Below are 26,098 nucleotides of genomic sequence, written 5' to 3'. Positions count from 1 at the left end.
TTGAAATTTTAATTTTTATATAATTTTTTTTTAAAAAAAATTAAAATTGAATTCATTCGTCTAAAAAAAATCAAACAAAAACAAATAAAATGGGGTATAAAGAGTACTGATTTTAATTTGTTTCGTATATTATATTTTTCATGTACAATGAATTTACTCTATACATGACGTTAAGGTTGAAATTATTAAGATTTTGAATATTGCTTTGCTTATATGACTAAAATTGGACCAAAATTTTAATTCAATATATAATTTAGACTTTTTCAAACGTCACATTCAATATTAATTAAAATCATACATGTACCTACATAGGCACATACTCGCCCATAACATACTTTAAAAACTCCCAAAACGATAATAATAATAATAATAATTGAAGCATACAACAAGCAAGTTGTCCCTTTAATGTTCTTTTCATAGACATTTCAATTTCAACAGCCTTCCTTTCCATATTCCACTGCCATTGCCATCATCTTTTAGTGTAAAATTAGGAGTCCAATCCATTATGTTTAATCCCAAAAAAAATATCTTAATTTTGAGCAGATAATTCAACCACTACTCAAAGTAAACAGCACCCATTTTTTTTTCCTCTTCCATAAAAATGTTACTATTATTGGAATTTTCACAGTTAGTAGTGAGACAGATTCCTGGGGCACCAAATGATGGGACCTCACCATGATATAAGACATTTATATATGTTGGAAGATTCTGCCAAGCTTTTGTTCAGATAAGTATTTAGCTTTGAAAATTATTAAACATCATTATTATCATTGTCATCATGGGCATGAAGGGTTATATAATCTTCAAAAATTTCATCATGAAAGTTACCAGCTTACACCCACTTTGGTATTTGAATTTTTTTCCCTTCTTCTCTAATTCAAGATTCAATGCTTTTTTACACTCAAAGTAACCTTGAATTGATATCTTTCACTGTTTCAAGTAGGTAAATCAGAAGAAAAAAAAGGAACTTTCAATATCAAAATTATGCTTAATATAGAGGCAACGCAAAGTAGAAAAGAATGTAAAGCTCTAGATGGAACCTCAAGCTTCTGCTTCAATCTCACTCCACTGCTATGGGAGAATTGCAGCAAAACCACCTTTTTGTCTTGATATTGAACTTCTTGAACAATGCCCTTGGAAAGACTCTAAGAGAGCCTGGCTGTTACAGTTTGGGGTTTCTTTCTGTTGCATGGTCGAGTTGGTATTTGAATATGACTGGGCAAAAAGGCCTAAGATAACCAAAAAGGAAAAGGGAAAGGAGGGAAAAAGGAGAATTAAAGAGTATTATGGTCATAACTTTAAGGTTTAGTTGTGAAGAACTAGTCCCAATTTTTATTTACAAAAGGTGTTGGAACCCCACAAGACAGCTGATTACATTCCCTTCAGACAAAAAGCAAACTGCTAAGAGGGTTTGGCAGCTTCTTTCTGTAAGTGAAAACATCTCTCTACAAATCTCATTCTAAAAACAATTGATCTAACCGAAAGATATATTATACAGTTTCAAACAGAGCTGTACTAGCCTCCCAAGGCATGTGAATGACCAATCAGTAGGGCCAGTTGGATATCTGGCCAACTCAGCATGTGTATTAGCATATACCAAGTGGCATTTGTCAGCTTGTAGCCTACTTTAACAATATCTCTATCAGCAGATTAATATAGATATCTAACGATCCACCACCAATTCAAAGCTATGAAAATTTCAAATCATAAGCAGTTTTCCTAGTATTCTCAATTTGAATTCATCACTTCTGCATGAAAAGATGGCAACTGAAGCGGAGATCATTCCAGAACCCATTGCTGTAGGGGTATAGTTCTTTTCTCTATTATATGGTTTGCTTTGTGTTTATTTCTGCATCTAATGATGTTCCAAAAGGCTCCCTTAACTCATAGTGCATACTCTTTTACTACTAGTGCATATTCTGAGTATTGAGATACATACTGTGCAAGCAAACTTTACTACATAGTATGCATGACAAAACCATAGGAAGTTTAGCCAGATCACAAGGCTTCTCAGAAGAGGATACTGCAACTTCATAACAGAAAAAATCAGAAAGGTGATCATGCATCGGGTTTCATCTTTACATACAAAGCTAGCAATTTTCAACTTTGGGTGTTCTTGAAACACTTAAACTGAATGATCTCTGATCGCTTTATTATTCTTTTATGGTGAAGCATATACAGCTATGTGGTCACCTTTTCTTAATCAGCATGAAGACCAAAAAAAGAGGTTTTGGTCTTTCCTTGCTTTTCCAGTAGAGCAATATCTTTAGATCCCTCTTTTCTTTCTATAAAACTAGTCGGTTTTAGAAATAAAGTTTAAATTTGGTATCCGTACTTACTATTCTTTTGATCCATAAGGAATAAATCCTCTGAAGTGATACTGTGATACCCCAGATTCATGACAAGAGCTGCTTGTGCTTCACTGGAACTTCTGTCACCTTGATGACAGCCAAGATTTAGCTTTTAACTTTCAACATATTAATCCAGCATCATCAGTTATAGAAAAATAGCATATGGCAAATACTCCAGAGCATCGTTTCCTTTCAGCAAAGCCCAACAGATCAATTTAAGTTTTCGTCTTTGCTCCATCCTTCCTGAATTTTGTAGCTACCATGACTTGGTCTTGAGCTTCTGATTTCTTGAACATTTTTCTTTCCATTATGAGAAGTCTCAGATGAATATGCTGCTGAAAGTTACCATGAGGCAATATTCTATATTAGGAACTATTTCACTTGCTTTTCTGCATGCAGCTGAAAATTTTGTCTTCCTTTTTTATTTCTTTATGTATTTGTAAGCTAATAGTAAGCCTTTCAGGATTATGCTACCTGAAAACATTGGCTTCTAAGGAAAACCAATCAATACCACTTACTTACAAATCATCAAATCGACAATTTAAGTGGATTATCTGTAAACAGAATAACCATAGAGTTCAAATAAATACATTTGATAATTAGTACATCAGCATTAAACAATTGCTAACTTAAATTGATTTATCAAAACAGAAATAATTAATAGAGCAAATGATCGGCTTATTGATGAGAACAAGTCTATCTTATATAGGTTCAGGCATCAAACTCCTCACAATCTATATGATTAAATCTTAGCATTGCCAATATAGAAATATATCTACATACATAGTAATTTGATAAAATAAATTTACTTGCCTAAACTTAAATAAGGTAGGTAAAGATATTAAGGATCTGATTCTGATATAACAATCTGACAGCCAGCCTGATCTTAAAGTTAGTATTATTTGAAATTTTTTTAGTTGAACTGTTTCTTCTTCTTCCTATTCTTCTTTTATTTTGATCATATGTATGTGAATAGTGCAGTACATTTGCATTTGATTCTCTGTTATTATGAAATGGTAGTTCAATATGAGTTGTATTGGAGGGAAAATAAAAGATAAGTAATATAATGCAGCATGCTGAAGTTTGATGGATGTTCATTTTACAACTAGAATTCTCAAGAGCCTGAGGGAGAAGTACCGCCCTTTTCTTATTGACTTCAGTCCATATGTGCTTTTGACAATTTTCTCCAAAATAGATTTGTCCACACTGGAAAGTAAAAAAAAAAAAACAGAAGTGGATATATTACCATATGAGAGCTGTGTATTACCAAATCTTTCTCCTACCTTACCAAACTAATTATGTTACCAAAGAAGCCTATTTGTACAGAGAATAGAAATGCAGATTTTTGTCATCATTCTGTATATGTAATTGAAAGAAAAAAAAACTGTATTCTTCATGCAGAAAACGGAAGAGGAGAGCAGGCACTTGACCAAAGCGCTGTGTGACAAAGCTGTTGAGTTTCTACCAGGTGACTTGAAGAAATTCCAAGGTGGATTCAACCAGCCTGCTGAAACGGATGAATGTTTGGCTAAAGAAGAGAACATGCAAGTAGCCAGCGATACCATGAATACTGTCTCTGAAGGCAATCCTGAAGTCTCTAAAGGTGAAAGTTTTTTGATATCGCCTGAGACCGCCAAGGTTGCCAGCAAAGAGACCTCCGGGATGTCAGAGCGTAGTGACGTTGATGACATTCCATTTAAAGCAGAGAAGATACCAGAGGGTGAAAAACAGAAGGCAGGAACTGGGGAAAATGAAGTCAAGGCAACAGAAGACATTGTGGAAAAGTATGACACAGACCATGACATTCTGAATCTTGAAGGAACCAGTTTAAAGGCCGAAAAACTTGAAGAGTTGAACCTTGCTATTGGGGGAGAGAAAACAGTGGAGGAGGTTGTGGTAATTGCTGACCAAGGTTCTTCACTGGAAGAGAAATGTGGGAGCATTGACGACGAAACAAGTTACTCACAAGAGAGGGAAAATGAAGGGACAAGGGCACATGAAAATGATGATATTGAGTCCAATAAACAAGTTCTCAGTGTGCCAGAGGCCAACTTAGAGCTTAAGAAACAAGCTTCAATTGATATGCCTGATCCAGTAATTGACAGCTTGAAGAAGGTTAATGAAACAGTTACTGAGGCCAGTAACTCCAATCTTGTTCAAGAGAAACTGGAAGAGAAAAGCTGTAAAGAAGTCAAAGACACTGAACCAGAGAAGCTTCCTGCCCTAGTGAAAAAGGAGAAGGGTGTTGAAGGAATTGAACCAATTGAAATATCAGGAACTGAGAAGGATCAAATAATTTCTGAGAGCATTGGAGGCAACTTAACCTCAACAGTAGCAGAAAGTTCAGAGATCAAGGACCATGAAACAACCTCAGAAATCAGTGAGGGTGTCAAGAAAGAGCTGCTCAATACATGTGAAGAGGTTGCTTGTGAGCATAAAGCTGCACCAGAAGGGGATGACAAGCTTGAAGAGGTCTCTGGTACCATAATCAAAGACCAAAGCCAAGCTACAATAGAATCAAGTGAAGAGATCAAATATATCACTGGAGACAATGATAGCATACAAGATAAGAATATGCTGGATACTGCTTCTGTCATGAAACCAGAAGAGCTTTGTTTGCAAGATGTCGACAATCGTGACATTTGCAGCATAGGCTCTAATATCAGGACAGAGAATATTGTTGAGAAGAGTCCAACTGAAGAAAGTGGACAAAGTGAAATTAATGAGATCACCGACAAAGATTCGGGCACGTCAATAGACATAAGTATAGATTATTCAAACTCTGAATCAGAAAAAGTTGGGGCAGACATGAAAGTTGTACAGGCCACAGAGAAGGAGCTGGCCATGACAGAGGCATCAGATGAGATGAAAAAGGATGAGGAATGCACAGTTCCAGCACCTGAAGGAAACATTAGTGAAGTTGAAAATATTAATGTTGTACAGCAGAGCCAGGAAGGAAAATTGGAGAAAGAAGAAATTCTGAAGGAGAGCTTCCAGAAGCAAAATGAACCAGAAAAAGAGAAGTCTGCATGTCCCTTGAATGCAGTCTACGAGGATGTCAATACTGCCATCTCTAGTGAAATTGCAGAAACAAGTACAAGCATCAAAGAAGTCACACCCGTGAAAGACCATGAAGAGAGATTTGAGGGGGATGGGATGGAAGACACACCAACCAATACCGACGCTATCAGTGAGAATGGAGAATCAAAAGAAAAGGTCAAAACAATTTCCTATTTTCAGTTTTTATTCCACTTTTTTTCTTGCCAATAGTATCAAGGGTGTCATAATCATATCTATTATTGCCAGAGATTTCAGATAAATTCTATTCTCCTTACAGGATCACCTACAAATTGAAGTAAATGTGAATACTGAAAGCGTGGAAGTTGAGATCCCAAACAAGAATGCTGATGATTTACATGTTGCTGATCCATTAGTTGGAGAATCAGTGGAGAAGGAGGACAATAATCAGTATGAGTTCTCTGATATTCAACCTGAAGAACAAGTCCATGAAGAAAATGGAGCTTCTGAGGAAAAGGATAAACATATCGGAGATGTCTCTGAGGCATGTCAAAGCAGAAAAAGCACCATTTCAGAGAATATATTCACAGAAGAAGCAACAACAGCAGATTTGGAATCAGAAACAAGTGAAATGGACAAGGAGAAAGTAAAAGAGGTTTATCTCTGGGACCCTGAAAAATGTTCAGAGACTAATGAAGCTTTAGAGAATAAACAAGAGGGAATACAAGAGGAGGAAGAAGCTTGTAATGCAGAGAAACCTGAAATAGAGACAAGAGGTAAGCATGAATCCTAGAAAAAAATATAAACTCCAAAGATCATATTAATTACCACATTCTTTATGAAGAACTTCAGGAGATGCCATCTGGAACCCCTTTAGCAAACAATATTTATTTTCTTTATCTTTTGCTGCCATGCCAACAAATGAATGAAGTACTATGACATCATTATTGATATTATCTTGCTTATAAGCAGTAAAAGTAGTTAAACTTGAAAACATATTAAACACCTCATGGAAAAGGAAGTTTTCTCTATAATAACGAAAACAGTTGGAAAATAATCAGTTTAACATTATCTTTGCTGGCATCTTATGTGAAAAAAGGTTCAGCAAATCTTCTATATTTCTTTATGGCCACAACATTTTGTCATGCACAAGTAACTAAATATAATTAAAATTTTTATCTAATTTGTTTATGTCTATGCATATTTTTGTATGTGTATGCTTCATGAAAGAGGAAGGGAGGACAGAAAGGCTGGAGAGAGAGAGAGCAACTTGATCAGGAAACTAATTGCATTGAAACTTGGTGCAGGTGACATTGCTGAAAGTGGTCTAACTGGTGGTGGCACCTCGGATACTGTCATCACTTCTTCATTTGTCAAAGATGAGACAACACCAGAATTGACTGGTGAAAACAAGAGTTACAAAGAAGAAGATGCCGACGAAAGGAGTAACAAGAAAGAAGAGGTTTGATTCCATATAGACGTATATGTACCTGTCCAATTTTTAATTCTCTTACATTCTGATTAAGCCTAGACCATTATCACAGGACCATGATGAACCTAAGATCATAAAAATTGGCGATGACAATGATGAACAGACTGTTAAAGATGACCCTATGCTCCCCTCACCCATATTGATTGAAGAAGAAACAATTGAGAGCTCCAAAGATGAAGAAAACAAGGTGGAAAAGTTAGAAGAAGAGAACAGCAAAGATTGGATCACAGAAGATGAAAAAAGTAAGGACCTCTCACCAGACTCTATTACAGAAGCTCCAATCCAAAACCTCCAAGATAATGAAGAAAGAGCAGAGGAGTTTGAAAAGTCTGAGAAAGCAGTAGGTGAGAGCACCGGAGATGAGACAAGTCAGCCTGCTGAAAGCCCCCAAGAGATGCTCAATATCTCCATGATGAAGCAAGAAGAAGATCTGCAATGTGAGAACAAGAACCTAAACCCAACAAAAGCTTTTCCAGAGGAGAAAAGAGATGAGGACAGATCTTATGTCATACAGGCTGAAGAAAGCAGCAGAAACATTGAGCAAGATGAGGTTAAAGAAAGCAATGAGAAGAAACCATCAATAGCTGAAGAAGATTTTGAACAGATCTCAACTGAGAATGAACCACAAGAGATGCTTGAAAAGTCGCTACACATAACATCTGAGGAAACTGAGACAATTTCTTCAAAAGCTGATGAAATTCCTTCCCTCATGGAAGAAGCAACTGTTCAGAACAAAGAAGAAACTACAGAGAATGAAGAGAAAGTTAAAGGGGAAACATATGATAGCAGCACCAATGACAATGGCATTGAAAAGGAGGTGAAAAAGAATAAATCTCAAATTATCTAAAATATTTTCTTGTCTGAGTTAATGAAGTAATGCTTTACAATGCAGGATCATGGACTAGATGATGGAACATCTGATGTATTCAAAAACACGGGCAGCATAGTCTTGGAGACAGAGACAAAAGTGGATGAAATGGAGGTTGAGACAATCACAAAGGGATATGAGTTGGACTCCGAAGAGAAACCTGAACCCAAGGATGCTGTGGAGAACATTGAAGATAGCTTAAAACAGAAAGAAACTGAAGAGGTCTAATTTTACAGCATGAATACTAACTCAATTCCAATTTATTATCAACTCTTTTCCTAAAAAAGCAAGAAAAAAAAAAGGATATGTCATCATTTTAATTGTTCACAAAAGTACACCTCGTCTGTGCAGGTTTTTGAAGGTCCCAAGTCAACAATAAAGGAAGAATGTGCTGTTATAGATGACTCAACAGCATCTACTGAAGAAGAAATGACGAAGAGCTTCCAAAAAGATGAACAAGAAGAGACACCCGAACTAGAGGTGAGGTTCAGATCATTTTTAAAATTTTGTAGAGCCTAGTTCATAAGATAAACACTTTGTTCTGTCAGCTATAGCTCACTGTTCTGAGTGCCAATAGATGAAATCTATAAGAAACTCCAATCAGGTATTCTGATTATATATGTTATGTTCATTCATCTGAGTTAATGCACACTTAACAAATTAACAGAACCTAGAATCATGAATACACAGATCATTGACACAATTCTTTCCTCAGTTCCTCTAACGTAGAAGTAATGGAACGAAAGTGAAGTCCGCTAAAAAACTGTAAAAGAAGGGGCAAAAACAGAGTTCATTAATCACAGAGGTGTTATGAGGCAACTTATGCAGACTATAACATCAATAAGTAGGCCAGGAAACTTCAAATATCACACTAAAAGATAGAGATCTCCAAGAATGATAAATTCAACTCATAACTTAGAGCACATATATGACACCTAGGCCTGTTATGCTTTATCCATGTTTATAATCTAATCTGTTATTTTCTAGTACTTTGTCACGGTTAAGTTGATATTTTGTTTGTCACACAGGTAAGTAAAGAATCAGGAACAGCAGCTTCAGGTACAGGTAGTGAAAATTCAGATATGGAGGAACAACGTATAGCTGACATCTCCAACTCATCAATTAGTGATGAAACTGTGAAGGAAAGCATAAAGGAAGACAAAAGCAGCCCAATGAAGTTAACAAAAGAGGTCAGCTAGTAATAAAAGTTGATTTAGGTCCTCTTTTTTTTTTTTGGACCATTGTTAGTTGCTAACTTAAATGTTCAATTGTTTTACAGGTCAGCGACTCAAACATTGAGGAAACAGACTCCACAGAGGAAACTAGCCTCCAGATCTTGAAGGAAACAGCGGAGCCAATAGATGATCCTAGTCTATTTGATATTTTGAAGGAGTCAAAAGAAGAAATAACACCAACAGAGATCAAAGAAGACCTTGTTTGTAGCTCTTCCTTTGAGCCTGAGGAGTCCAAAAAGGACACTGAAGAAGAAACCTCAGTAAAAGGAAGTATCAATACTGTGGATTTGGACTCTGCATTACCTGCAGCAGAAACAGAGGAAACAGACATGAAGGAAGCCGAAGCAGAAGAGAAAAAGCATGCAATAAATAAAGTTCTTGCTGTTGAAAGGAACAGCCTAGCAACAATTGAACATGAAGGGGTTGGCATAGACAGTGCTGACATTGATGTGAAACCAGTAGACTCTTCCATCTCATGCGAGAAGGACAAGGAGATTCCTAAGGAAGAAGAGGATAAAGTTCCAAATGAAGGAAGTGAAAATCAAATGGAGATGACTGCTAGGGAGATTCCCTTAAAAGAAATATTAGGAGATGCATTAAAGGACTATTCTACCGTGCCTTCAGAAGAGCATGAGCCTGAAGCCATTGAAGAGAGGAAATTAACTGATGAAACTTCAGAGAAAGATCAAGCTCCATATGAGCACTCAGAAGCTCCTGTGTCCGAAGCAATGGATGAGAAATTAATGCAAATGGAGAATAATCCCACATTCGATGCCCCTAAAGTAGAGTCTGAAGATAATGGAAAGGGGAATGGACATGAAGTCAAGGAAAACTTGCCTGAGGAACCATATGTGCATATAGAAGAAGAGACTGGAAAATGCAACACTGTATCAGAAGCCACTGACATCTCAAAGGGGGAGGAACCTAGAGAACCAGAGAATCAACGTGATGCTTGTGAATCCAAAACATCACAGAATGAGCAATCATCAGATTTTGGATTGGAGAGAAAAGAAACTGATGATGGAAAGCCATTGGATGAAGCCACAAATTTGGAAGAAACATCTGGTACATGTGAGGATGGAGATAAGGCCATCCAAGAAGAAGAAAATTTAGCTGAGAACTTGGCAAAACCAGAAAGCTTGAAGGAAGATATTGAAGTAGAAAAAGAAGAAACTGAACTGCTACAAATATCTTGTGATCAGATGCCTGAGATCGTTAGCACAAATGATACTGCAAAGGTTAGAGCAACATTACTCTTCACTACTGCTTTTTGTTTTAAAAGAAACCAAATCAAGTTAAAGATATGGCAACAGATATCATTTCAATTTTGATGATTTTCATCCTGCAAACATGTGGTTTATTAAATCTTATAAACAACGGAGTCTTCAATTTTTTTCTGAAAACAAAGGACAAAAACCAAAACTTTATACACCATAATGGAACACTAAATTTGGTCACGTAATTTTATGATCGTTTAACCCCATTAAGTAGCACACTTCTCGAGCCCTCTACTAATTTTTAATTTGAAACAGAATGTTGAGCTAGCACTAGCAGGTTCCGAAGAAAAGCCAAAATCTGACTCTGAACCAGTGGCTGAAGACCAAACTAAGGAAACCTGCCCTAAAACCAGCAAGAGCCAAGCTGATGAAACCACCACTGATGTTCAGAATCAAGAAGCTGAAAAACAGATAAAAGAGGAAGAGGAAGACAAATTGGAGGATGAAGACTATATTAACAGAGAACAAAATGCAAATGAGGTTAGCAAGGCTGTCATCTTGTCTGAAGAGGTAAAGAACACGTATAAATATTTTTCTCTACATGATTATTTAAGAATGTGCCATTTTTGTTATATTAACCAAATATTTACTTAGCAGGTCGATAAGGAAGTTGAGAAAGCTGTCGACAGTGAAGGCAGCAAAGAACATGTCGAGGAAGAAAGTAGCACAAATGAACTTCATCCAGTAGCAGAAGGAGATGAAACAACTAATGAGGTCATCTCAGTAATGAATATTCATGTAAATAGTTTATCTAGATGTTGCTCAATTTTTGTTTGATTTTAAACATTTTAACTATGTTTGATAGGTGGAAGACTACAGTTCAGTCTCAACTGAATGTCTCAAGGAAGCAGACTCTGAGGAACAGATAGAAGCAAAACACTCAGAGATTGAAGCACATTCAACCAAAGACAGAGAAGCATCCCTCATCCGAGAAGAATCAGAAGAAAGGGGACAGGATAAAGAGTCTAGAGACCCTGTAAGTGTGCACGGAGAAGAAAGGGAGTCAGAAGAAAAAATTAAGGAGGACGTTACTGATGAATCAAAACTTTGTCAAGATGGGAGTAATAGTGAAGCTGTGACAGAAGTAAGAGGAGAGACAAGCTTAAACAAAACAGAGGTGGATGAGGAACCTTTATCTACAGTAAAGGAAGAAAGTGCTATTATGGATGACTCACCAAAATCTACTGAAGAAGAAATGTATAAGAGCTTCCAAAAAGATGAAAAAGAAGAAACACCTGAAGTAGAGGTGAGGTTCAGATCATTTTTAAAATTTTGCAGAGCCTTGTTCATAAGATTAAGTTGAAACCTCCACGTTTCACTTCACCAATCGTTCAATATATTTTTCATCCAGGTATGCGAGAAACTGGAAACAAACAACACAGTTGAGGATGCTGAAAAACAAATTCTAGAGGAGGAAGACACCAACAAGGACCAGCCTACACAACTGACAGAGATGATGGAAGAGAATGCTGTGGCAATAATGTCCATAAAAGAGGTAAGTAGAATATGACTCACTAATCTTTGAACTTCTCACTTATTCTATGTTTCTGAACTTACACTTCCACCAACAAGACATGGCACAAACAATCATTACGTGCACTCACATGCACACTCTGTTGAACAGCACAACTAGAAAGTGACAAAGACAAATGTGTTGTGTACCCCATCTAAAGGGCTGTGCATTTAGCATTTCTTTGCTTTATTCTACTTCTTCAATTCAAAAGTATTGTACATTCACATAGGACATTAAATAATTCAAGCCACTGAGGAAGCTTAAAAACATTGAAACACAAAAAACTAGAGGATGAAATTAAAGCTGAGAACAACTTTGAATTGTCCACAGCAGGACAGATAAATGAGGACTCTTTGGAGAAAAAATATGAGTAAAGAAAACCAGAAAAAGTAGTCAGCTATTGTGGAATGTGCAATTTTGGTGCTTGGCATTTTATATTGGACCATTTCTGAAAGATGCTAAAATATGATAATATGCATTACGGAAAATATAATAATAGATTTTCGTCAACAAATTCTCAACAGAAGAGGAAAAAGGAAATAAGATTTTTTCATTTAACGCTAAAGAAAGTGGCATTTGCCCCTTTATTTCCCTTGCATTTGAGAAAGGGAGGGTGGAGCAACTATAAGCTATGGCTCGCTGTTCTGAGTGAGTATACATGAAATCTTTAAGAAATTCCAATCAAGTATTCTGATTATATATGTAATGTTCATTCATCTAAGTTACCGCATACTTAACATATTAACAGAATATAGCATCATTAACTTCAACTGATTCATGAATAAACGAGATCATTGACACAAGTCTTTCCTCAATTCTTCTAATGTAGAAGTAATGGAAACAAAGTGAGTTCTGCTAAAAAACTGAGAAAGAAGGGGCAAAAACAGATTTCATTAATCACAAAGGCGTTATGAGGCAACTGATGCAGACTATAACATCAGTAAGTAGGCCAGGAAACTTCAAATATTACACTATAAGATAGAGATCTCCAAGAATGATAAATTCAAGTCATAACTTAGAGCACATGAATGACCCCTGGCCTGTTGTGCTTTGTCCTTGTTTATAACCTAATCTGTTATTTTCTAGTACTTTTCACGGTTAAGTTGATATTTTGTTTGTCACACAGGTGTGTAAACAATCAGAAACAGCAGCTTCAGGTACAAGTCGAGAAAAGTCAGACATTGAGGAACACCCTATAGCTGGCATCTCCAACTCATCAATTAATGATGAAACCGTGAAGGAAAGCATAAGGGAAGATGAAAGCAGCCCAACGAAGTTAACAAAAGAGGTCAGCTAGTAATGGAAGTTGATTTAGGTCCATTTTTTTTTTTTTTTTACCATTGTTAGTTGCTAACTTAAATATTCAATTGTTTTACAGTCTAGTGCCTCAAACATTGAGGAAACAGACTCCACAGAGGAAACTAAGGAAACAGCAGAGCCAAATAATGATCCTATTCTGTTTGATATTTTGAAGGAGTCAAATGAAGAAATAACACCAACAGAAATCCAAGAAGACCTTGTTTGTAGCTCTTCCTTTGATCCTAAGGAGTCCAAGAAGAACACTGAAGAAGAAACCTCAGCAGAGGGAAGTATCAATACTGTGGATTTGGACTCTGCATTACCTGCAGCAGAAACAGAAGAAACAGATATGAAGGAAGCCGAAGCAGAAGAGAAAAAGCATGACATAGATAATGTTCTTGCTGTTGAAAAGAACGGCCTAGAAACAACTGACCATGAAGGGGTTGGCACAGACAGTGCTGACATTGATGTGAAACCAGCAGACTCTTCCATCTCATGCAAGAAGCACAAGGAGATTCGTCAGGAAGAAGAGGATAAAGTTCCAAATGAAGGAAGTGAAGATCAAAAGGAGATGACTGCTAGGGAGATTCCCTTAAAAGAAATATTAGGAGATGCATTAAAGGACTATTCTACCGTGCCTTCAGAAGAACATGAGCCTGAAGCCATTGAAGAGAGGAAATTAACTGATGAAACTTCAGAGAAAGATCAAGCTCCATATGAGCACTCAGAAGCTCCTGTGTCCGAAGCAATGGATGAGAAATTAATGCAAATGGAGAATAATCCCACATTAGATGCCCCTAAAGTAGAGTCTGAAGATAATGGAAAGGGGAATGGACATGAAGCCCAGGAAAACTTGCCTGAGGAACCATATGTGCATATAGAAGAAGAGACTGGAAAATGCAACACTGTATCAGAAGCCACTGACATCTCAAAGGGGGAGGAACCTAGAGAACCAGAGAATCAACGTGATGCTTGTGAATCCAAAACATCGCAGAATGAGCAATCATCAGATTTTGGATTGGAGAGAAAAGAAACTGATGATGGAAAGCCATTGGATGAGGCCACAAATTTGGAAGAAACCTCTGGTACATGTGAGGATGGAGAAAAGGCTACCCAAGAAGAAGAAAATTTAGCTGAGAACTTGGCAAAATCAGAAAGCTTGATGGAAGATATTGCGGTAGAAAAAGAAGAAACTGAACAGCTAAGAAGAGCTCATGATCAGATGCCTGAGGCTGATAGCGTGAATGATAATGCAAAGGTAAGGCCAACTTTACTCTTTTCACTACTCCTTTTTGTTTTAAAAGAAACCAAATCAAGTTAAAGATATGGCAACATTTCACTTTTGATCAATTTCATTCTGCAATCATGTCACATATTAAATCTTCAAAGCAACAGAGTCTTCACTTTTCCCTTTAAAAAAAAAGACAAAAACCAAAACTTTATACAACACTAAAGTTGGTCGTGTAATTTTATGATCGTTTAACCCCATTGAGAATCATATCACCAGTTAAATGTTTTTCTTCATTTAACTAGCACACTTGGTGAGACCTCCATTAATTTATTCATTTGAAACAGAATGTTGAGCTAGCACTAGCAGGTTTCGAAGAAAAGCCCAAATCTGACTCTGAACCCGTGGCTGAAGACCAAAGTAAGGAAACATTCCCAGAAAGCAGCAAGAGCCAAGCTGATGAAACCACCACCGATGTTCAGAATCCAGAAACTGAAAAACAGATAAATGAGGAAGTGGAAGACAAATTGGAGCATGAAGAATACATTAACAGAGAACAAAATGCAAATGAGGCTAGCAAGACTGTCATCTTGTCTGAAGAGGTAAAGAACGTTTATAAAAATTTTTCTCTTCATGATTATTAAGGAGGTGCCATTTTGATATATTGACCAAATATTTATTTAGCAGGTCGATAAGGAAGTTGATAAAGCTGATGACAACAAAGACATCAAAGAGCATGTCATGGAGGAAGAAAGTAGCACAAATGAACTTCATCCAGTACCAAAAGGAGATGAAACAACTAATGAGGTCATCTCAGTAATGAATATTCATTTAGATAGTTTATCTAGATGTTGCTCAATTTTTCTTTGATTTTAAACATATCAACTATGTTTGATAGGTGGAAGACTACAGTTCAGTCTCAACTGAATGTCTCAAGGAAGCAGACTCCCAGGAACAGATAGAAGCAAAACACCCAGAGGTTGAAGCACATTCAACCAAAGACAGAGAAACATCCCTCATCATAGAAGAATCAGAAGAAAAGGGACAGGATGAAGAGTCTAGAGACCCTGTAAGTGTGCATGGAGAAGAAAGGGAGTCAGAAGAAGGAATTGAGGAGGACATTGCTAATGAATCAATACTTTGTCAAGACGAGAATGATAGTGAAGCTGTGACAAAAGTAAGAGGAGAGACAAGCTTAAACAACACAGAAGTGGATGAGGAGCTTGTAAATACATCGAATGCTAGCTCTGGCAAAATGAGTCTACAAACTACTGAGAGTGATGCAAATCAAGAGACTAAAGAAGTTGAGAATGTGCAACTTGAAGAAATATCCTCTGGCTTGGCAACTCAAATCCCAAGTAATGACAATGATGAAGTACAAAAGCAGGGTATAAATGTGGATATTGTAGACAAGGATGAAGCTGAGGTAAACGAGAGAGATTCTGATGCAGTTCACATGTCCAAGGATCAGATTGATGAAGCTGAGAAAAGCCTAACAGTGGAAAAGGTGGATCAACTCCCAAGTAGTGATCAAAAGCTTGTTGAGACAAAGAGTGAAACCTCGAAAACTTCAAATACGGGAGAACCGGGGAAAACCGAATTAGCTTCAGATGGAAATCATGTGTCTGAAGACAAGGGCACTGAAGAAGATGCAGAAACCAAGAAAAGCCTCACAGCAGAAGAACAGGATGAGAATGAAGTTGAAGAAACCAAAGGAGTACCAGAAACATCATCAGATTGCATATCTCAAAGGGTTGAAACTATTGTGGAAGATGAAATTATTTCCCATAATACTCTCCCAAAAGAGAAACCAGAGGAGCAACTTCAAACTTCAGTCTCCACATTGCCTTCTGAGGATGAAGAGAACAGCACTGCCCACCCAATTGAGAAGATAGGTGAAGAGATACAGACAGATGCTGAAATAGTAAAACATGAGACTCTAGAAGATTCTTCTGACACAAAGACAAAAGAAGAGGTATGCTTGCAAAAGGAAGAGCAAAGGGAGCCAAGCGCTGTCTCAGAAGAAGAAACTATTGTTGATCAGGGTCTTCAAAAGGAGGAACCCAAGGAGCAAATTCAGACTACATCTTCTACATTGCCTTCCGAGGAAAGGGGGCATGGCACTGGAGCCATAAGTGAGGAGAAAGAATATGACAAAGCAAAGGAAGAAGTTCCCATAGAGCTAGATGTTTTTTCTGGAGATGAAAGCGAGCAAAATCTCTTAGCGAATAAACCAGAGGAGGGGACTGCAAGCTCTGAATTTCTTCCCAAGGAACAGGAGGAAGAAGCTATCAGCACAGTTGAGAAGATAGAAGAAGAGAAAAGAAAGGAAGCAGAAATTCCAGAAAACAAGATTTCGGAAGATTCTTCCGATGCAAAGAAAACAATAGAGACGTGCTTGGAAAAGGAAGAGTTTCATGAGCTTGAAGATGCTAAGAAAGATGACAGCACTGCACACCCAATTGAGAAGATAGAAGAAGAGATACAGAAGGATGCTGAAATAGTAAAACATGAGACTCTAGAAGATTCGTCTGACACAAAGACAACAGAAGAGGTATGCTTGCAAAAGGAAGAGCAAAGGGAGCCAAGCATTGTCTCGGAAGAAGAAACTATTGTTGATCAAGGTCTTCAAAAAGAGGAACCTGAGGAGCAAATTCAGAATAAATCTTCTACATTGCCTTCTGAGGAAAGGGAGCATGGAACTGGAGCCATAAGTGAGGATATAGAATATGACAAAACAAAGGAAGAAGTGCACACAGAGCTAGATGTTATTTCTGGAGATGAAGGTGAGCAAAATCTCTCAGCTAATAAATCAGAGGAGGGGACTACAAGCTCTGAATTGCTTCCCAAGGAACAGAAGGAAGAAGTTATAAGCAGGGTTGAGAAGATAGAAGACGAGAAAATAAAGGAAGCAGAAATTCCAGAAAACAAGATTTTGGAAGATTCTTCTGATGCAAAGAAAACAATAGAGATGTGCTTGGAAAAGGAAGAGTTTCAGGAGCTTGAAGATGCTAAGAAAGATGAAACTGCTGCTACTCAGGCTCTCCAAGTGGAGGAACCAAAAGAGCAATCTTTAACTTCATCATCCACATTGCCTTCAGAGGACCTCGAGCATGGAAATACAACTAGAGTTGATGAGATAGAAGAAGAGAAAGTGAAGGAAGTGGCAACACTAGAAAAGGAAAGACCTCAGGAGCCTGAAGCTGTTTTGGATCAAGAAATTACTGTTGCTCAGGTTTCAATAACAGAGGAATCACTGGAGATTGAAACAATGAGCACCATTCAGAACCTAGACGAAGAGAAAAGCAAAGAAGCTGAGAAGCTAAATGAGAAGAGCGGAGATTCGTCAGCTGTGGAAACAGAAGAGATATGCTTGCAAAAAGAAGAGCCAAGTGAGCTTCAAGTATTTTCAAAAGAAGAAATTACTTCTGGTCAGACTTTCTCAGAAGAGCAATCAGATGAGCAACTTTATATTTCAACCTCTGCTATAACTAGTGAAGAACTGGAGCATGAAACTAAGAAGGCAGAAGATGAGAAAACAAATGAAGAAGAAATCATAAAAGATGAGAGTCCAGAATATGCTTCAGATGCGAGGACAACGGAAGAGCTATGCTCACAAAAGGAAAGGTCCATCGAGCTTGAAGCTGTTGTAGAAGATGAAAAAACTGCTGATCACACTCTCACTGAAAAGATATTAGAAGAACAAGTTCAGAATCCAACCCCTGCACTGCCTTCAAAGGAAGAGGAATGTGGAAGTACAAGTACAACTGAGAAGATAGGAAGTGAGAAAACAGAGGAAGCAGAATTCTTACAAGATGATAATGGAGAACATGAATGCTTGCGAAAGGAACAGCTTCAGGAGGATGAAGCTATTGCAAAAGATGACAGTGCTTCTGCTCATACTATCACAACAGAGAAATCAGAGGAGCAAATTTCAGGCCCTTTTGCTGCATTGCCATCAAATGAGCATAAGCATGAAACTGTCAACGAAGTTGACAAGCCAGAAGAAGAGAAAGTAAAGGAAGAAGAAATGCAAAATGAAGACTCTGATGAAGCAAAGACAATACAAGAGATATGCTCTAAGAAGGATGAGACAAGGGATCCCCGAGCTGTGTTGGAAGGTGAAACTATCACTACTCAGGTTATTGCAGAGGAATCACAGGAGCATGGAACTTTAAGCGAAGAAAAGAAAATAAAAGAAGCAGAAACACTGGAAGATGACAAAAGCCCCCAATCAGAATGTGCAAGAGAGCTTCAAAGTGCCTTGGAAGATGAAGATACTGCTGCTCAGACTCTCCCAGGAGAGAATCAAGCAGATCAACTTCATGTTACAACCTCTACACTGCCTTCTGAGGAACAAGAAGATGAAACAAGGGAACCAGAATTGCAAGAAGATGAGAGTCCAGAAAAGGCTCCAGAACAAACAAGAGAGATTGAGGAAGCCTCAAATGTCAAAATGGAGACACATGAAAAGGCTTATGACAATGAATTACTCACTGAAACAGAAGGTGCTGCAATTGAGGAGAAACTTGTCAAAGCAAGAGATGAGACAAGGGATGAAGAAAATCAGTGTGAGACAACAAATGAAGGCAATGAAATCATATTGAATGAAGTTTCAAAAGAACAGGTAAGCAAGACAAGTCTAAACCTTAATTATTTCACGCACTTCCCTAGTCATTCTCGTTTCTATTATTCTTTTGCTGTAAAATGTTGTTATCTTGACAACTGTTAACTGTGGGGGAAAAAAACTGACAGATCATTGAGGACAAGGAAGTTATTGAAACATCTCATTCAACTTCCCTGTCAGAAGGACTGACGAAAGATAGCTGTGGAGTAGATGAGCTAAAGGATGAACCAGTAGAAGACAAGACAAATGAAGCATTCAAAACCACAACATGCCAAAATGAAAAGGTCAGGAAACAGAAACTCGACTTTATTTTATTCTTTTCTTGCTCTCTATTTCCATATTAAAGCTTTCATCTATAACAGCTCGTTGTGGAAGCTCAAAAGTCCAGTGAAAATGAGATCATTGAAAAGCAGACCGTATGTGAAGATAAAACTGTTGAGGATCCAGGCCAAGCTTCAGTTGCCAGGATAGAAACAGCAACAGTAATGGAAGAGGTCAGACTACATTTAATCCTCCTTTCAAACTTTGCATTAAAGAATCTTTTCTGTAAATGTAACTGTAATAGGATTAGGTTAAATATTTTTCAAAAGAATTCTACTGCTCGAAACTCAAATAAGGTTAAATAGGTACTGCAACAGTCTTGTTGATTTCATGAATCTGCTCAAATGTCAATAAAGATTTCCAGGTTTTAGTAATAAAATAGTAAGTTCATACAAACTTGAAACAATAAAAGGGTTTCAGTTCATTGAAGGACGATATGAAATCAAAATATTATGAGAGAGAGAGAATAGGATGTAGTAGTTGAACTGAGATCTTATACAAGAAAGAAGGCAAAGAAAATTCTTAATGTTTTTTATATTATTGTTTTAAATTTCAATTTATCAGGTCCCTCAATCATTCTAGGAGCCAGAAATGAATTTTAAACATCATTAAGGAAGGAAACTAACTGATAGAAATACTCATACTGAGAAGCTCTATGTTAAATCTTTTACCAGGAATCAAGCATAGAATTAGCACAGGCAGAAGGCACCAAGGACCTTGCAGAAGGCAATGAGATAATTGACGATATTCAGCAGCCAGAGGAAACGGCTAATATAGCATCTGATAAGCAGATTCCAAGGGTATTTTATCCCATCAAGATCACAGAAATAACAGGTTCAATTGGAAAGGAAGATGTTCCAATAGATTTGCAGGACAGAGTCGCAGAATCCTCACAGAAGGCTGAAGGTGGAGATGTCAAAGAGATTTATCCAAAAGTAGAAGAAGTTGAACATGGTGGAGATAAAACAACAGATAATTTAGGTGAAGAAATAACCAAGGACTCTACATCAGTGGAGGATTTGACCAAAGCATCAACATCCGACCCTGTTGAAAGCTCCACAAAGAAAACTTTGCAAGTAACAGCTCAAGACATGATTGAAGAGAGAGAAGAAAAAGATGAAACTGGTGCTACTCACATTCTGGTGGACAAACCAGAGAAGGAGTCTCCAGCTCCGTCATCCAAATTTCCTTGTGAGGAAGAGGAGCATGGAGTTACAACTAAAGTCGATGCAGTAAAAGAAGAGGAACTGAAGGAAGTGGAAACTCCAGATAATGACTCTTCTGATACAAACACAGGAGGTGAGATATGCTATGAAAAGGAAGAAATCAAGGAGCTGAGAGCTGTTATGGAGCAAGAAACTGTTGCTGTTCAGGCTCCACCAACAGAGGTTGGACAGAACTAATTCAAACCATAATAATTGCATGCATTCCTTATTTGTTATATTTTCTCTTCTTGCTTTGCTGTAATTTATTTATTCACCCAAACTACTGCTGATGCTGGGAACAAAAATGACAGCTTAAGGACAAGGAACTTGCTGAAACACCGGTTTCTAAGTTGGAAGATGTCCACAAAGAAGATGAGCTAAAGGAAGGAGATATCAGAGACAAGACAAAAGAAACCTTGATGGCCCCAGCATACGCAATTCAGAATGAAGAGGTCAGTGTACAGACACTCAACTTTATTCATCTTGTTCTTTTCTTGCCTCTCTTTTGACATTGAAGCTTATTTTACAAACAGCTCTCAATGGAAACTAAGACAGACAGTGCAAAGAATAATTTTGAGAAAGAGATCGTTGCTGAAGATAAAACTGTCAAGGATCTAGAACAAGCTTCCGTTGGCATGGAAGAAGCCACAACTGCAAGGGAAGAGGTGAGAATACATATATGATCCTCCTTTTTAACTTGCCTTTTCATAATCTTATATGAAAACACAAATAAACTAGATATTTTGAAGAGTATACTTCAGGAAATCCACTAAAATAAGATTGACCATAAAGCGTAACAATTTTTTTGATCTCACAAGTCTGTTCAAATATGGAAAAGAACTCGGGTACTAGTAAGAGAAATGAGAATTTATGACTAGAGAAGGCAATGAAATAACTTGAATACAAAATCTAGGTTTAAGGGGTTTAAAAAAACAAAGAAACAAAGAAGTTTACTTTATCTGGTCCCTCAATCTTTTCTCAAGGTCCCCAAATGGTGCCAAAACATCACAAGTTATAACATAGAGGGAAAAAAACTAATAGGAAAAATCATGCTGAGCAGCTATATGTTTCATTTATATCATGAATTTAGCTTAGATATAGCAGTAATGTAACATTTGACAAACAGATTCAAGGAGAAGCAGATCCTGTAGAGAGCACAAGGACAACAAGTTCAATTGGCAAGGACCATTTTCCAATAGAACAGCAGGATAGAGCTTTAGAAACTTCAGAGAAAGCTGAAGTAGGAGATCTGGAAACTGGAAGTGCTCAAGAGATTTGTTCAGAAGCAGGAGTTGATCGTGAAGCAGAGAAAAAGACAGATAATTCAGTTGTGGGAATAACCCAGGAACCTGCATCACCAGATTCACCTAAGCTATCACTGTCTGACCTACTCCAAAGATCCACAAGAGAACAAATGCAAGTGGCTAAAGATGTCATTCAGAAGAGGGAGCTAATAGTAAGCAAAGAAGAACCAAAGGAGGAAGAAGCAGAAGCGATTCAACTTAAAGAAGCAAAAACAGATGAAGAGAAAGATGAAGGAGAGGAAGGAGATGAACACAACAAGGCAGACTCTGTTTCAGATGCTCCTGTCATGGTAGAAGCACCTAGAGATACCGACATTAAACCACATAAGAAATCTCATAACATACTATCAGGTGTCGGATCAAAAGTCAAGCATTCAATTTTCAAGGTGAAGAAAGCTATTACTGGCAAATCCTCTCATTCAAAAGATCCAAAACCGATATCACCAAAGGGAAGCGAAAAATGATGAGGATCACAGTCACAGTCAGTAAAGAATCACATCACATGTTCTTATATGTTCTATAACAGCTTGTTTTCGGTCAAATATTTTCTTATCACACTATTTTTTAAGCTTGTGTGCTTTTGTTCAGCTTGAATAAGTAGTTCAATTTTTTTTTGTATAAAAATACTTGGAGAGTTATTTGATTGTTAAATATTAAGAAGTTCCAATATTTCTGTCTCTCTGAACATGCTATAATCACATATATACAAAATTGTTTGATAATGAAAGGAAGTTAGTAGCTTTTAGGCACGAGTGCTAAACACACATTCCAGTTTACTTTCAATGGTACAAGCTCGTAACACTAATGTAATAAGTGACAAACCTACAAGCCGCTTTAAGGACGCAAAACGGGTTACAAAAGACTTCTTGAAACCAAATTCTAATAACCATACTTCACTTTAAGTCATGAACGTAATAAAGCAAAGATAATCCTTTTAGTTTCTTGCCTGCAAAAATTGTCAATGAAAATTGCAGAACAAAAGCTTGCGATAGAAAACAGACTCCCTATAAACAGAATTGGAATTCTTTACCTTATTCAGCATTATGATTGAATGCAACTTGAATTGGAAGGCCATATACTAGCTCAATATCTAAAATAAAATTAAGAATAAACCAAATCAATGGGAATCAACCATGCCAAAAACTAAAAATTACCCATTTCGAATATCTTCAAAAAAAGTACACATCAAACTTAATAAATTTCAGTACCATTTAACATAACAACTAAAACTGTTCCATCAAAAAAACACAAAATTAAACACTACCCAGAAAGAAAAGAAACATAACAAACTTAAGAACCCATCAAGTCCATGGGGCCCCACCACTTAAAACCTCCTCCCCGGTCCACCACCTCGGCCGAACCCGATTTGAGGAACCGGAACAGCAACCGGATCAACCTTAACAAGCCCAGGAATATCAGCCATCCCAAGAACTGAAAGCATATCAAGAGTTTCCTTATCAACTTCGATTTGGTCGACCTTGATTGCAGATTCATCGGGGACGAAATCCATGCGGCGCTCGCGCTCTTCTTCTTGCAGCTTCAGAGAAATGCCACGCACGGGACCCTTCTGGATACGTTTCATGAGATGGGTCGAGAAACCGGCGATCTTGTTGCGGAGCCTCTTGGATGGGATTATAGCCACTTCTTCGATGATCTTCTTGTTGGTGTGGAAATCGAGGGTCATGCGGGAGTAGTACCGCTCGATCACTTGGCGGGACGATTTCTTCACTGTCTTCGTTCGGACGCGGCCCATGGTTGGTTCTTTGGGAGGCTGGGTGGCTCGCTGGTGCTTTGCAGATTGGAAGACAAAATTAGGGTTAGGGTTTTTTGGTTTGTGGAAGTAGGGGTTTTATACACTGAGAGGATCTTTCCGGTCGGGCCTGAGATTTATGGACAGTCCAATTGGGAATTTTTGGCCCATACCAATGTTAAGGATGCTTATGGGCTGAGCTTTGAGGGGCAATTTCATTCAAGCGTGATTCCTCGAGAGTTAAACCAGGCCTGTTTACTGTTAAAATAATAAAAATGTTTTAATATTAACATATTTAATAATTTTAAATTTAGTTTCCATTTTTTTTGGCAAGAAGAAAATATTAAATCTATTTTTAATTTAAAAATTAAATTAAAAAATACTATTTTTATTAATAAAATAATGATTTCAAGTCGAGTTTGTTCATCCTCAAATTTAAATAGGTATAATATTTAAAAAAAATCTCTTAAACTATTTATGAAAATTCAAATAAGTTCTCATTTTTCAATTCGCATCTAATCAAACCTTTGTGCTTTTATTTCAAGTCAATTAGGCCACTATGATTAACAATTAATTAATTATTTTTAATCAAAATGTTACTTATTATTTTATAATACATTATGTCAATTTATCATATTGGATGATGATGTAACATGATAATACAACCTCGTGACATTTTTCACCTTACTTCACAAATAGGTTTAGTTTTAAATATAGAGACTTGATTGAATATAATAAATAATTTGAGATTTTTTAAAGTATATGCCATTTAAATATCTAATTTAAAACTTAAAGTTTACCTAAAACAAGTCATGTGTACAAGTTAAAAAAAAATTGCATACGTGAAATATGTTTTTTCTTTTTCTTTTTACTTTTCATGTAAAGTAAAACCCATAATAGAAATGGATTATATATTTTCAAAACTTAATTGTAAACTCATTGAGGTGATTATAAGAATAATTTACTTTGATTTTGCTTGGACTAAGGTACCATTTTGGGAACATGATAAACTACAAAAAAAAATGTGGAACAAGCATTAATTCTTAGTTCTTGTTTGATAAAGCTTAGGTTAATTGTTATCATCACCTAAAAATTGATTCTTGTAAAGACCCTTTTGTCTCCATCATACTGAAAAAGCCATCTATCCAACTATTCCCTTTCAAGGAAAGTAATAAGTTCATGAAAAGCATAGTGGAGCACTAGTATTTAAGTTGGCTCTAGTTTTCTCAGCAAGTCCCTTCTAGGCTTCTACTAGGACTAGATTCTATGGCTACCAAGATGTTTGTTTTGCTGCTCATTTTTGCTGTTCTAAGTAGCCATTGTTTTTCTGGCAGCATCTCCATTTACTGGGGACAGAATCAGCAGGAAGGAACGCTAGCTGACACATGCAAGACTGGGAGATTTGAGTATGTTATTATAAGCTTTCTCTGTGTATTTGGCAATAACCAAATTCCTCAGCTCGACCTGGATGATCATTGTGATCCTTCTACCAAGGGGTGCGTTGGCTTAGCTGACGATATTCGGTCTTGCCAAAGCAGAGGTGTTAAGGTGTTGCTGTCCATCGGAGGTGGAGATGGTGTCTACATCCTTGTGTCGTCGGAAGAGGCGAAGGAGTTTGCTGACTGACTACCTTTGGAACAATTATTTGGGTGGAAACTCCACGGATAGACCTCTCGGGGATGCTGTGCTGGATGGAATTGATTTTGATGTTGAAGGTGGAAGCCCTAGTCACTATGATGAACTAGCAGGGTAACGTGTGCATTGGCAAAGAGTCTACATGTTGAGTGTCACAGTCCACACTAACTTATAAAGTATTATCTGTTTTAACCAATTGAGTATTATAGTTTTATACTACAAAAAATATCAAGTTAAATATAATGTCAACACTTAAATATTCAATTATATTTTAATACACAATCGATGTGAGATTTATAATTTTTTTTTAAAATCGTGACATTTAACTTCTCATTAAATTACAATAAAAAATGTTGTAATTATCTTATTTCATGCATATATGAATCTCATTTATGAAAGTAACACATAACTTGCGTATATACTTTACGTTTTTCATGGTCTACTTGTAACACAGGCACCTGAAGAACTACACCTCGGAGAAGAAGGTTTATCTGACAGCAGCACCACAATGTCCCTTTCCAGACGTGTACGTAGGGCAAGCCTTATCAACAGGACTCTTCGATTACGTGTGGATGCAGTTCTACAACAATTACTGCGAATACAAAGGCAATGCTTCTGACGTGAAGGCAACTTTCGATGAATGGAGCGACGGTGTACCAGCAACCAAGTTCTTCCTGGGGCTCCCGGCCGCTCCTAGCGGCGCCAGCAGCGGTTTCATCCCTCAGAATGTCCTGATATCACAGATTCTGCCTCTGATCAAGAAGGCCGACAAGTATGGAGGTGTAATGCTGTGGTCTAAATACTATGATGATCTAACAGGGTACAGTTCCTCCATCAAGAGCCATGTCTGATATATAATTTGTTGAAAGTCAATAAAAACATGCACATAAAGGCCCCGAGGCTGTAACTCTTTGTCGTCTTCATTCTTTTGTCACTGCTTGCTCTGCTGATATTGAACTCTCTCCTTGGGTTATA

General features: G+C 37.2%; 2 protein-coding genes, 1 long non-coding RNA gene and 1 pseudogene across 4 annotated transcripts; 3 read left to right on the top strand and 1 right to left on the bottom strand.

The window, feature by feature from the left end:
* Positions 1 to 1,654: 1,654 nt before the first annotated feature.
* Positions 1,655 to 22,415, top strand: LOC18600829 (A-kinase anchor-like protein). Of its 2 annotated transcripts, none has more exons than XM_088805287.1 (24): positions 1,655 to 1,805; positions 3,753 to 5,567; positions 5,689 to 6,145; positions 6,677 to 6,831; positions 6,914 to 7,678; positions 7,754 to 7,951; positions 8,081 to 8,209; positions 8,758 to 8,919; positions 9,009 to 10,202; positions 10,497 to 10,751; positions 10,839 to 10,955; positions 11,047 to 11,487; positions 11,593 to 11,736; positions 12,881 to 13,042; positions 13,133 to 14,311; positions 14,629 to 14,883; positions 14,969 to 15,088; positions 15,180 to 18,908; positions 19,037 to 19,192; positions 19,271 to 19,402; positions 19,904 to 20,617; positions 20,746 to 20,886; positions 20,968 to 21,099; positions 21,561 to 22,415. In XM_088805287.1, the coding sequence occupies exons 1-24, from the start codon at positions 1,761 to 1,763 to the stop codon at positions 22,200 to 22,202; spliced, it is 13,239 nt and encodes a 4,412-aa protein (XP_088661413.1). In that variant the 5' UTR covers positions 1,655 to 1,760; the 3' UTR covers positions 22,203 to 22,415. The 2 variants fall into 2 exon arrangements, with proteins under 2 accessions (XP_088661413.1, XP_017974859.2); XM_018119370.2 differs by having other exon boundaries at positions 8,081 to 8,214; positions 8,763 to 8,919.
* On the top strand, positions 1,817 to 2,330 carry LOC148763047 (uncharacterized). Its single transcript, XR_016025768.1, has 2 exons — positions 1,817 to 2,054; positions 2,182 to 2,330. It is a non-coding gene; the product is annotated as an uncharacterized LOC148763047 (long non-coding RNA).
* Positions 22,416 to 22,872: 457 nt separating the features above from the next.
* Positions 22,873 to 23,569, bottom strand: LOC18600828 (small ribosomal subunit protein eS17-like). Its single transcript, XM_018119372.2, has one exon. The coding sequence runs from the start codon at positions 23,489 to 23,491 to the stop codon at positions 23,063 to 23,065; it is 429 nt and encodes a 142-aa protein (XP_017974861.1). The 5' UTR covers positions 23,492 to 23,569; the 3' UTR covers positions 22,873 to 23,062.
* A 1,185-nt stretch (positions 23,570 to 24,754) lies between these two features.
* LOC18600827 (hevamine-A-like) lies at positions 24,755 to 26,046 on the top strand (annotated as a pseudogene).
* Positions 26,047 to 26,098: the final 52 nt, after the last annotated feature.

The sequence above is a fragment of the Theobroma cacao genome, chromosome 4 (assembly GCF_053813885.1).
Source record: "Theobroma cacao isolate CCN51 chromosome 4, ASM5381388v1, whole genome shotgun sequence".
Lineage (NCBI taxonomy): Eukaryota > Viridiplantae > Streptophyta > Magnoliopsida > Malvales > Malvaceae > Theobroma > Theobroma cacao.
The sequence above is the reverse complement of the archived record's forward strand: the minus strand, read 5'-3'. Positions and strand labels throughout refer to the sequence as shown.

Excerpts from the sequence above, each read along its gene's own strand:
- LOC18600829 (XM_088805287.1), top strand. The coding sequence starts at position 1,761 with ATGGCAACTGAAGCGGAGATCATTCCAGAACCCATTGCTGTAGGG. Across the intron at positions 18,909-19,036 it reads ATGAAGTTTCAAAAGAACAG|ATCATTGAGGACAAGGAAGT; the intron begins GTAAGCAAGACA and ends AAAAACTGACAG. Across the intron at positions 19,193-19,270 it reads CAACATGCCAAAATGAAAAG|CTCGTTGTGGAAGCTCAAAA; the intron begins GTCAGGAAACAG and ends CATCTATAACAG.
- LOC18600828 (XM_018119372.2), bottom strand. The coding sequence starts at position 23,491 with ATGGGCCGCGTCCGAACGAAGACAGTGAAGAAATCGTCCCGCCAAGTG.